Source organism: Ambystoma mexicanum, chromosome 9, assembly GCF_040938575.1.
Source record: "Ambystoma mexicanum isolate Mex_15411 chromosome 9, UKY_AmexF1_1, whole genome shotgun sequence".
Classification (NCBI taxonomy): domain Eukaryota; kingdom Metazoa; phylum Chordata; class Amphibia; order Caudata; family Ambystomatidae; genus Ambystoma; species Ambystoma mexicanum.
The window spans coordinates 967,062,753-967,075,023 of record NC_090931.1 but is presented as its reverse complement, the minus strand read 5'-3'; the positions used below and the strand labels follow the sequence as shown (position 1 = coordinate 967,075,023).

General features: G+C 42.2%; 1 protein-coding gene across 1 annotated transcript in view; it reads right to left on the bottom strand.

The window, feature by feature from the left end:
• The window catches only part of MYO3B (myosin IIIB), a 3,387,754-nt gene that overhangs the window by 1,364,181 nt on the left and 2,011,302 nt on the right, over positions 1–12,271 (bottom strand). Inside the window, exons 15-16 of the mRNA XM_069616181.1 lie at positions 8,232–8,330; positions 7,794–7,908 (exon numbers count right to left, since the gene is read on the bottom strand). Of these exons, the coding sequence (XP_069472282.1) occupies positions 7,794–7,908; positions 8,232–8,330 (214 nt within the window). The remainder of the gene's footprint in view (positions 1–7,793; positions 7,909–8,231; positions 8,331–12,271) is intronic.

Here is a 12,271-nt window from a genome sequence, read left to right as displayed (position 1 = left end):
AAACTCACAGAAATCTATTCTTCCCCACCCAGCATTTTTCATAGCCACATCTATTCGATATGGTTTCAGATCTTGCTTTGTATCCAAGCTACATGTACATTTCTTTGTTTCTCCCAATCCCCCAAAACACTCAATGCATCTATAATGCTACTCCACCCAAAATGTCAGATAGCCACGGCTACCACACATCCATACACACACACAACGTGCCATTGCCAGAATATAGCCACGGCTACACAGGGTGCCAGGGTTACCCACGGGTAGCAACGCCACATACCCAATGGGTGCTGGATAGCCACGGTTAAATACCCCAGTCATTGTAGTTGTTGGGCACTATCCTCAATATACCAATCACCTCCCTTTTTTGTATAGCCGTGGCTATCAGAATTTTTTATTTTTTTATCTAAGCATGGAATATAAATCACAAAAGAGATAGTACTGATACAGTGGTCCTTAAAAGGTGTCAATGTGAATACAATAAAGGACTGCTCATGAATTTATTTAAAGTGTACATAGTAGTTAGGATATACAATAATGGGGTTAGGTAGGGTGGATAAAGTTAAAAAACAGGTGAAACATGGGTTGGACACAAACAATGAGAGTATAGTGCATAGAGAGTTCTACAATCAGAAGGACAAAACTACATAAAATGTTAGCTTTTACACTTTCCAAAATCACAAAAAGAGGACTATATTTACTAACCAAAATGCTAAACATTTTTTTGAGTGCAACCTATCTCAGACAAACACAGAATTACAAAAGTAACATCAAACAATTACAACACAAAAACACACACTATCATGCATACTCTATTCATAAACATTACTAGAAATTAAAACTAGGAATCATTTTCCTGGAAACAGAGAAAGACTGAGGATATCATGGCTGGTTTGAAAAATGTGTGGTTGAGCGGAGACAGTTGGCTGTTTTGGTTACTGGGTTTTTACGAGAAACTAAATATTTACATGAACCGTGATTTGAGAGATTTCACAATTAAATGGTTTGGATTGCTGGGAATGCGTTTGTTCCAACATTTTCAAAAATTCTTCAGTCTGAAAAGTACAGCGCACCCAGACATCATACTAGTTCTGTCAGGGTCCAGCTTGACTGAATTCCACAGGAGCTGATGCTGGCCCCACAGACCCTCACCAGGAGTTCACCTCTCAACCCTAAAGTAAAAGCTGAGCTGAGAACCCCAAGAAAGGGAAAGGGGAATTTGGATAAAATAACAATGGAGACGCTGCAGCCCTGCAACCTTCTTGTAGGCTCTGGTATCTGTAGTAAACAAATACACTCGGTTGCTTTTACATTAGTGTAAATGTCTTTTCTTAAATTATTTTTAAACAAACTCTAACTTCTTTACCTCTTAAATCTCTGTTTAAGACTTAGAGATTCATTATCTGTATGGAATATCTTGTAAACTATTGTAATGCTTTAGTGCATATTGTCACTAGCCATTCAAGTCTCTTTAGTATCCTAAAGTAAATGACTCTTGCAAGCACCTTACAGACTTAGATATTCTTCTTTGCTCTTAAAGTTCATTTAACTCTATGGAGTTTGAGTTTTAAATGCTTTTGAAAAAATACAGTCTTTCTTTGAAGTATTGAATTCCCATTTGCGTGAAAATTACATTAAATAGAAACTCAAACTTTCTTAAATGCTGCTGCTCCTTCTGCGTGTGAATTTTTCCTTTTTTACACGTACGAGCGTAAAGCGATAAACACGCGAAATCACAAGATGCGAAAAATTGTCCTCGCGCTGAAAAATCACACGCGCACCTTAACAAAATACACACACACGTGTAAACACGTGCACACGCTGAAAAAACAACTCGCGCTAAGTTAAAATGGACTTGCGCTCTATCGCAAACCGAACTCACGCTGTTATACGCAACGTCACTCATGTGAAAATTGTACACGCGCTAAAAACAACTCACGCTCAGTTAATATGGACTCGCGCTCTATCGCAACCCAACACGCGCTATTATATGCAATGTCACTTATGTGAAAATTGTGCGCGCACTAAAAATAACTCACGCTATTCATTAGGACACATGCTCTATCGCTCTGCATACCCACGCTCTCCCATAACGACGTTGCTGAAGACACGAGGACACACGTGTGCGTTAAACAGTCTTGAAACACTTTTCACGCAGTTAACAACTTTTAAACTTGCGCGCACAGTCTTTACACGTATTTCCTTACTGTATTTAAACTGTAAAACATTTTCTCTCAGTAAACTTTAAAACTTCTTAACACTAAGTTTATTATAAAAAAAAATGGAAGTTCACTGTGAAATTCTTTAAGCTTTTAAAAGGAACAATCCCACCTGATGTCTTCTTGTTCACTCAGCAATCGATTTTCTTACTTCTTTAGCAAATCTTCTGAACTCTGAAAGGCCTTACTTAAGGAGCTTAACTAATGTACAACCAGCCACTGAATTACTATGGATGAAAGGCAGTTTAGAATCTTGCTCACCTCCCAAGAATCCAACCCATTATCTTTTCCACCAATCAGACAAACCAAACATATCATTAAACCAATAAGATTAGGTTTCTTTCTCTCCATCTTGACTTGGGCAACCACAATGTTAATTCTATGTACATACTCTTTCTGGTTACTACTCCAGCCAGCCCTGACAAGTTCATTGTAGAGGCAATGATTTGGGGAATGCACGAGGTATGTCCCTTAGTTTAATGATGAAACAAGACTTGGAAAAACTAATACAACCTTTTCCTCACACCCTCTGTATCTTTTCAAATCTAACTCAGAGGGGGAGACGGACCATCAAATCAAAAAAATCACAGAGAAATGTTAATAAAGTAGTTTCAGCATTCATGAGAGACCAAAACAAATTATGGATTTCAAACAACAACATACAGTTTTCCACATGGCCATTTTCTATAGACATGATGGAGTACACCTAACCGATGAAGAAAGTATGGTGTTCCTTCATAACATCAAAACAGTACTCCAAATGTGCTAACATACTACACTCAGTGTACCCCAAAACAGTCATCTTAAGGACTACCTATCACATATAAAAACTCAAATGATAAAATGATAAAATAATAAAATAATACCCCAAAATGTTTTTTTAATACAACCGTGAATAGAGTTCATTGACTTTTTTTTAATAACCGCAGAAACAAATTATCAGTTAAAGTAGGAGGGGGGGGCTCACTTTGGGTTTTATAATACAATAAAAGTGAAATTTAAAATACAGTAAAGCATTGCTTATGTACTCATGTAAGGTAAATGAAGAAAAAGAAAGCACAGTATAATACATGACAGTAAACTAGGTGGGGATACATTTAATAGGTAAAATTGAACAAGAGAAAATAGCATGGGTGACAATAAACAGGCTAAAATAGAGTGTATGGGGCATCTAAAAGTAGAGCAGGGTATTGTATTGATTTTTTAAAACAATTTTCTTCTGTTTTTCTCCACAGTCTGACATGTAAGAATGTCTGAAACACACAGTCAAAATAGAGAAGACTCCCAAATACCTACTGTGGTACTGACCATGGCGGTTGGCCATGGCCATTGGTTGTTTACCCCCAACATCACTATACCCATACAAATAACTTTTGAAAAGATACAAAACACAGACACCCCAAAATGTATAGCCGCGGGTACGGAACTACTCTTGCCCGCTGGTATCTGTAGTTCTTCATAACCTCGAATATAGCTGCGAATATCGGGAAAACAGCCAGAAAGAAAATGCTTTTCTGCCCCCAAGCCCTCACTAAGTGCCCCTCATCTGTGCCAGCTCCCCCCACTCCCCAGATGGCCGCCTCACCTACCCTGCCTTCTCCCTTTCCCCCCACAACACACGCTGTTTCTGTGATGCAGTTTGCTTTGAGATGTTGGCTATGCGAGGCTATAGCCGTGGCTACAGACAGCTTTGTGTTGCAAACTCAGTCCCTAAACCGCCTATAATTCTGATATTTCACTGTGTCTTCCAGCAAACTCCCCACCTCTAGACTAAACTCATTTGCAATTATTCTAACCCGCGAATAGCTTTTTAACTACTTTTCTTTTCCCATTATACTCAGCTATAACCGCGGTTATCTCTCACATCGAGAGAGAAAAAACAAAATGGATGCTGTTTCATTTCTAAAAAGACTTGTTTTCAGTAAATCCCTGAGATATAGCTATCTACCTTTGAGAAGGATGCACCCGCTTCGCCATCAAATAATTAAATGACTAGTGCACGGAATAACCCCAAACAATGCATGGATCGCGAGGCAACATTCCATGCCAAAGTTGTTTCCGACCTGGTCCAAATCCATCCAGCGGGTTGGGCTGTGCTCTTTCACAAAAAGTGACCTTGTTTGTATATGGGAAAATGAATCAGAAGTATTACATTTTTGTCTTCTTAATAACTTTTTTTATTTTTAAACAAATCTTTATGAAACTTTGCAGTCTGGGGAGGGAGCATGAGTCCTTAATAACTTTATGAATTTCGGTCAAATCCATTACTCAAATCAAATGTTATTAACAATAGTATTTTGAGGGGTGCCTATGGGAGTCCTACTCTCTTTAACTATAGGGCGGCTATTAAATATGTATTATATATTTGTGGTCAATTCAGCCAAAACATGGTGACCTTCAAAAATACAACAACAAAGTAAAGGTCATTTTGACCACAGCATACTATGCAAAAATGAAGAAGAATGTAGGATGCAGTGTACAGAAGTTCAGTTACAAAATTAAAAGTGAAGATATGCATATTTTTGGCAACATCTTTAAGAAGTGCAAGAGCTTAGTTATCGGCAGAAAAAAACAATTAAGCAAGAGTGCATATGATAGGACTGACTTGTTCTACCAATGGAACCATCATGAAATGTGTGTTACTCAAAAGAGCCATTGTCTGGGTAAAAACTGTTTCAAAACAAATATAGTGATCCTGGCATGTTTATTTACAAATTGCCTGTTTGATTTGTCAATTACCTTTTGAAATAGGAAGTTCTCACACTTTGCAATCTTTGTAGTTCTGGTTAGGACTAACCTAAATCCCATAGAACTAAAGCATATCAGAATGTTGTCTTGACGTGCAAAGTCCCTACCAAATCTGAATAGGTTCTGAGTGATGGGAAGGAAACCAACTAAGAGCACCAGACTTCCAGGTACATGTACACTCATAATGCACTCAGCAATGTTCACAAAAACTGCTTCCAATGCCACTCGGTCCAATGCAAGCTTGAGAAAAAGGCATGCTTTGTACAGTTGGGCTGAAAAATCATGGGCGTTTGCATTCCTGTGTGGACAGGGAAAGATGGGAATTGTAGTTTTATTCACAGCTCTACATTCTTTTTTTACCAGACAAATTAATTGTTTGGTTCAATGGTTTGTGGGTTTCATAACTTGTGTCTTTAAGTGGCCAATGGTATGATTTTGCTCATTCTGTAGAACACACAATCACAGGAATGGTCCTGCAAGACGTTTGTCTCTTCAGTCTTCTAATACCGTACTGGTCTACTCCTAAATGCACCAAGTTTAGCGGTTTTAGTAATTGACATGACCCTTCTTTCTTGATCATTCTGCTTCCTTGAGCTTCACTGTATCTTGGGTTGGGAGGCTACGCCTCACAGTCTCCAGTATGAATAGAGCCTCACAACTTCGATCCTTGCTGGAAGACGAAAATGGGGTTGAACATCTCAAAGCCCCACCATCTCAGCCACGCAAGAGGCCACTACACAGTTCCCACAAGCTTGTTCCTAGGCCTCTTGCTACCTCCCAATCCAAGGGTGCCGGCTCTGCTGCCCACCGGCATACTCTCTTTTTCCTCCAGGATATTTCATGAAATGCTTGGAAACCTCTGCTAGTCCCTTTCACGCTCCTCATTATTTTTGCGCTTCACGTGTATACCATTGATGCTCTGCTTTGTGTTTGTCACTTCAACCTTCCCTTGGCCACTTTTTTTCAGGCTTAGGGTTCAACTTTATCACTTCCCCCAACTCATCTGTCTGTCCTCCTCTCCTCCTGTGATGTCCTCCCCAACCATCTCTCAGTCTCTCCTCCTCACCTTCTCTAATGTCACCCCAACCACCCTTCCCTGCTTGTCCTCCTTATCACTTCCAACCACCTCTCACTATTTCTCATCCTTTCCTTAAGCTACTGCTCTACTTTTAGTTCGCTTCTCTCTCATTGCAGCACTCTAACCTCCTGTCTTTCTCTCTCTCTCTCTCTCTCTCTCTCTCTGCATGTTCTCCTCTCCAATCATCTACAAATGTGCGTCTGAGGCTTCTTCTCCACATACTCACACTTTCTTGAACTGCCTCATGGTTCAAATAATACCCTTGCACCACTCCAGGACATAGCCCCAGCCTAATGCATTTATGATGCAATAACCTTTGAGTGCATGAATCAGATGGGTAACATCTCCCTTTGTTACAGCATTTCAGCCACTCTACATGCATCTCCTCTCCTCTCGGCAGGACCGTGGACTGAAACATCATCTCAGGCCATTGCCGATGCATTTTCCACTGTTTCACTCTTCCTGGTCTGCCTGCAAACTGAGTCTGGACAAAAGGATTGTCTTACTGTGCAGTGACCCACACAGCCGGGTTTGCCTTCATCTTGTCATGTTTGCAACTTTCCTAATGCATGCGCCTGCCGAGGCAAATCACTCACTTGGCTTGAGGTGGGCAACCTGCTTTCTCCATGCTTCCTCTGACCTAAGTGAGGATATAACGGGGCATTCTATGTAAATGTGAAGAGGACCTCAGCACTTGGGGACATTTTATGGCTTGAGGTACATCATACTTATACAGGTTTTAAGTCCTGCAGACGGCTGCGCATCATGTGGGTCTCTTCAAGGGCAAGGATGACAGCTGGAGTTCATGTGACAAGCCACTGCCCCATGACTGAGGGTGGGTGGAGCTGGCCAAGGGATATTCCCCATGCCAACTATGGGTGCAGCATCATGTTGCAAGTGGCACCACCCACCCTCCTGGGCTACTCCAACCATCACCCCAAGGCATTGGCAGGCGACGTTTATAGCTTTCCTGGACACAGACAATACAGTGCCACAAGGGACTTTTTTCGTAAGATGAATAGAATGGACTTAATATTATTCTCAATAGCTTGGTTGAGTACAAACATATTCGCAGAGTCTAAATAGAAATATTTGGTCGAGTATTTTCTCCCTTCATACACTTGTGCTGTTACTTCCTAAAGTTCAACATTCAACAAATCTTTAAAACTTAACGCATACAATTTATGGGCTAGTCCTCCCCCAACACTCTCTCACAATCCCTGGCCCCAGAACTAGGTTGCTTAAAGATAATAACATCACTAGAAACACTTCTATGTTGATGAGCCTATGGACTGCTTGTAGATGCCTGTTCACTCCTCTCAAGCTTCTGTCCCTACGCTGTCCTACTATATGACCTGTGGGCATACTGCGAGGAGACTGTTTCTGATGGCATGTGGTGCTTTTTCAGAACCCCAAAATAAAATAAATAATACATTTGCCAATGCCAGGAACTGCATTATCACCCTACTCGGATCAAACTGTAAGATGTGTAAAGCTACTACTGAGTGGTCCAGATTACCAAAAGAAGCCCTTGCTGTCATGGGTTTTATTATACAAATCTTAGTTTCAATCTGAAGCACAATCGCAAAATAAAGTAAACAAATCCAATATAAGATATAGGTCAAATATTATACAGGCGTCCTAGCCAATCAGCTTGTATTGATCTAGTTAGCATCAGACCTGCGTCATAGGGTTGCTAGATAAATTCATGCCGCAGTAGTTTATATGGGGTGTGATGCTTAATTCCTTACCTCATTTGTGAACCCAATAATTCGAAAACAATGTTGAATAGCTCCAAACTGCCTCCTGTAGGAGTCTTTGGTAACAATGTCTTGCATCACTTTCCCAGTGTCGTCATCAATGTACCTAATGGCGAGATATGGCAAGAGAGGAGTGCACACGTTTATTAACTGGTAACATCAAAACTTAAGGGATGATTGTCAAAGACGTTGCTTTGAGAAGCTCTAATTTACGCTTGACTTAAAATTGGAGAGGACAATGCAATACACAAACGAGTTGCTAACTCTGACTTAACTCATGACTTAACATGAGAAAGTCAGAAGTATGTCAGATTTAGCCATAGTAAATTCTTTCTGGTTTGTCCACTAAGGATCAGTACAAATGTTAACTAACAGTGGCAGAGCTGTTTAGTTGGTGGTGGTAGCATGAAACAAACTCCTAAGATTTACCTTGGTGGCTTCTTTTCCGGAAGACAGTACTCGGAAAGCTTCTTTTGATGATGAAGGCCAGCATAAATGTAATAGAAGATGTGGAAGTTTTTCTCCCCACTGAAAAAGGGCAACACATAAAAACAATTATTGTCATGCATACTTTCCATTTTTATATATCATGCCCTGAAAGATTTATAAATGCAAGCCCACACATGGAGGGAGATTTCCAGCTTTATGTCACTAAAGCAGGGACAGCCCTTCAGGAATGTCTGGTAAAGAGTACGGTCCCTGAAAACTACAGCAAGCCACTAACACACATCATGAAAACAAATAATTTAAAGAGTCAATACAACCCGCAGCAATGGGATAGCCCTGGCGCTACCAGCTGGCCGGCTGGCAAAAGAGGGTTTTTGTAAGGAGCCTCTTACTTTGCCATGGTGGCCAGAAGGCAGGCGCGGGAGAAGGAAGGCTGGTGATCTGAGAGCAGAGGCTGGCAATCAACAGCAGGGGATGAGATGAGCTTTGGGGGTAGACTTGGTGGGTGTAAGCAGGGAGAATGCAGCGGGAGGAATGGCAGTGGGGGGCACAGAGAGTGATAAAATGTGGACTTGTTCCAGGCGGCATTCCCTTGTACCTGATTGGCTGTGTACTGCAATCATACTACTGATTGATTCACAACCTGAGCTTCACTTAGTTTCACTGAGTTTCACTGATTCTCACTGAGTTTCTGTCCGTTATTGATTCTACCAAAGAACCAAACATATTCAAATGTAACAGTGTCTCTTTAAAATGCAGGTTGGACCACCAACAAATACACAATTCTGACATTGGATAGGCTAACACTGGGCAATGGAACGGCTGTGTATAATTCAGTAACTCGCGTGCACCGAGAAGTACAGTAAAGTACTGTTTACTGTTGACAACGATTGCTGTATCCGTGCTAGAACGCCATGGTTTGCTGCTCCACATTACCTGCTGAGCAGCCTTAATGCAGCCTTGATGCAGCTTTACTGATTCCCCCTTGGAGGACATCTTAAGCAGTAACACCTCTTTGCCTGGCCTCGTCAAGTGAGAAGGAGGTGACTGTGTGTGCCCCGTATTTGGTTACTCTGGAGTCCATTAGAAGCTGTGTGTGCCTCGTATTTGTCATTGGATTGCATTAGAAGTTGTGTCTTTAATGTGATTGTTACATTGGACTCCATCGTAAACTGTGTGCTTAACACCTTCTTTATTTCTATTTTCTAAGGTGTTTCCAGATGGAGGCTCCGCCCCCTGGCTGTGTGACACCCCCTTGCCTTTCAAATACCCACAAACCAGCGCACCCGCGCGCGCACCGAGAAGTACAGTAAACTACTGTTTACTGTTCACGGTGCGCGGCAAGGCGCGGGGTGCTAGGTCACAAGCCCACTAGGAATCACAAGCCTCTTGGTGGGAAGCACCTGTGCAGCTAGGGTTTATGGGACCGGTATAATCTGTTTCAGGTATCTGTTTGTTTTACCCAAAAAGTGTGATATAGGCACCCATGAAAGTGGGCTACTGTGGGGCTGGGTGCTGCCAAGATTCTGTTGATGGAAGGATCGTGTGATTGCTAATTTTCTCTTTAACGTGCCTGCGGGCCTGACGCCTTTGAGCCTTAGAGAGCAGGTAATCACACACGTGTTTGGAACACAAAATGTATGGTGTATTGTAATTGACATCTCTCCAAAGAGGGAGACGGGGTGTCTCTTGAAACTGCTGCTCTGGAGAGTATCTATTGAGCAAATATCCCTCAAATTACTTTCCTGAATAATTTATTCTGTGCCCCAAGTTGGTTCCTCACCTGATAGTGGGCGATTTGTTGATTTCGTGGTGGTGTGTTGTATGAGATTACGTGCTATGGGTTAATCAAAAATGGCGGCTCTACGGAAGGATCATAGGGCCGATTCTTTCAACGCGGTAAGCACGCGAAGAGCTAGCCTGGCACGTGCGGCGGCGCTTCCTCTTCCCGCGCCTTGTGCAGAAGAGGAGGAACTGCTTCAGCGTGTCCAGGACAGCTTAGCTGATTTGAGAAACAGAGGGTAATATGGATTCCTCTCAACGCTTGCTTGGTGATGAGTTGAATAGTGGTGTCCCCAGAGAAGATCCTTTAGTGGGAAAAGCAAGGGTCTTGGATGACTTTGGCTTAAACATTCCTGCTATTTTTATCTCAGATGATACTCTTTATGACCCAGTATATGATATACAGACGGGGGTATAAGTGAGTTTCCACCGGGTGATGAGACAACAACTATGATTGGTATCTTAATCATGCCATTCTGACTGAACTCAGGAAACAAACCGATTTCCTGTCTAGGATCGTTAAGGTAACTGATGACCTGCCTAAGAGAATGTTTGATTTACTTGTGCCGATCATTAAGGTAACAGATGACCTGCCTAAGAATGTCTGATTTACTTGTGCCAATACTCAAGGAGGGTCTGTTGGGTTTGGGTGTGGAGTTGAAGATCGCACTTTCTATGGAGGGGAGTGGATTAGTGAGGGAGCAATTTCTACCTTCTGCTCCTCCAACTGATAAAGCTGGCAATGAGAGAGTACCTGCTCAAACGTTTTCGGAGGTGGTTGCTAAGAGTGTGGAGAAGGGGCAAGTTATGTCTGCCAAGAGTGGGGGGAACGATTCACCAAGCGCCAAAGGCTCGGGTGCAGGGGTTCCTTCCTGCCTTCCTCAGGCGAAAGCAGCTAAAAAACAGGCAAAGAAAAATAACAATACATCTAAAAAAGGTGATCTAAAAAATAAAACATCTAGAAAATTCCTGAGGGATTTGGACTTCAAACATCTGATTGATAATGAAGTGTGAAGAGGGAAAGTCGAGATCAAACCCCTGCCCCCGCACCCCAGGCGCATAAACAGAAAGAACAGCAGGAAGAATAAGGAGCGCACTTATCATTTGCACCAGGCCCCAGCGCACCCATGGGTGACAAATACGCTGAAAGACACCCACTTCACCAACATTGTAACCTACATGCTACATTAGCCTGAATGCAGCAATACCAGAATCTACAAAACACAAGAATCCCTGTTTTAAGGCTTGCAGATGCTTATATGAATTAACCTGATCTAATTGCACAGTGTAAAGCCATGTTTCAGGAAAATTACAGCCAAGTGCATTTGTCTCACTGAACACCAGCCGCAGTGGGGATCCGTGCTAACTCCAGCAATGCTCCTCGCAAACCCAGCAGCAGCCAAGGTCTTACAGTAAGATAAGATTCCTTTCCTTGAACGACATTGAACTCTGGCAGACAAGCATTTTTAATTCCTCACAAATATGAGCAAGTCAGAGCAGAATATTCAGGGCCCAGTGTTTTTCCCTGGGAACGAAACACATTTTCGCAAAGACCCACACATCATTTGAAACATAATTGTAACAAGAATGGCTCAGCTCTGGCCAATGAACACTGAGAGCCCAGGGGCGCAAAAGCCTGTCCAAGCAAAAACTGATGGGAACAAGTTCATAATGCAACAAATTTGGAATTAGGTAATGGGGGTGGCGCAGTTAAAATCAGCCCAGTGACGCAAAAGTCCTAATGTCCAATTATCAGGCTCCCTCTAAGGGCGCCATAGGTAACCTATCACTTAGCAGCCAATAACAGGATGAAATAGGTTTCTGGGAGCTGGTCCAATTATGTGATGTCAGCCTGCAGTGTGTTACAAAGCTGGCTTGCAAGCCACCCCCGGGGGAGACGGAGCCTGGATTTTCGCTGTGCACGAAGCTCTCTGTGTGTGTTTTATTTTTTTTGCTGCCCAGAAATAAACGCAGTTTGGAACATGTTGCTGCCTGTTTGGGACTCTGCTTCTTTGGGCAAAATGGGAGGTGTTAGGGCCTCCCATAGCTGACCCCCAGAAGCCGTGGTGGGGGTCCAACTTCTCCCCAACAAGTGTCTGATTCAATTATTCATGTAGGCTCTCAGAGAGAAGCTACCAATAAAAAAGTAGTTGTCGATGACAAACTTTCCATCGACCAATCTTCTCAAGAGGAATACCAAGAGGGTCTTGATGGAATGTATGAAACAATGAAAAAGAAAA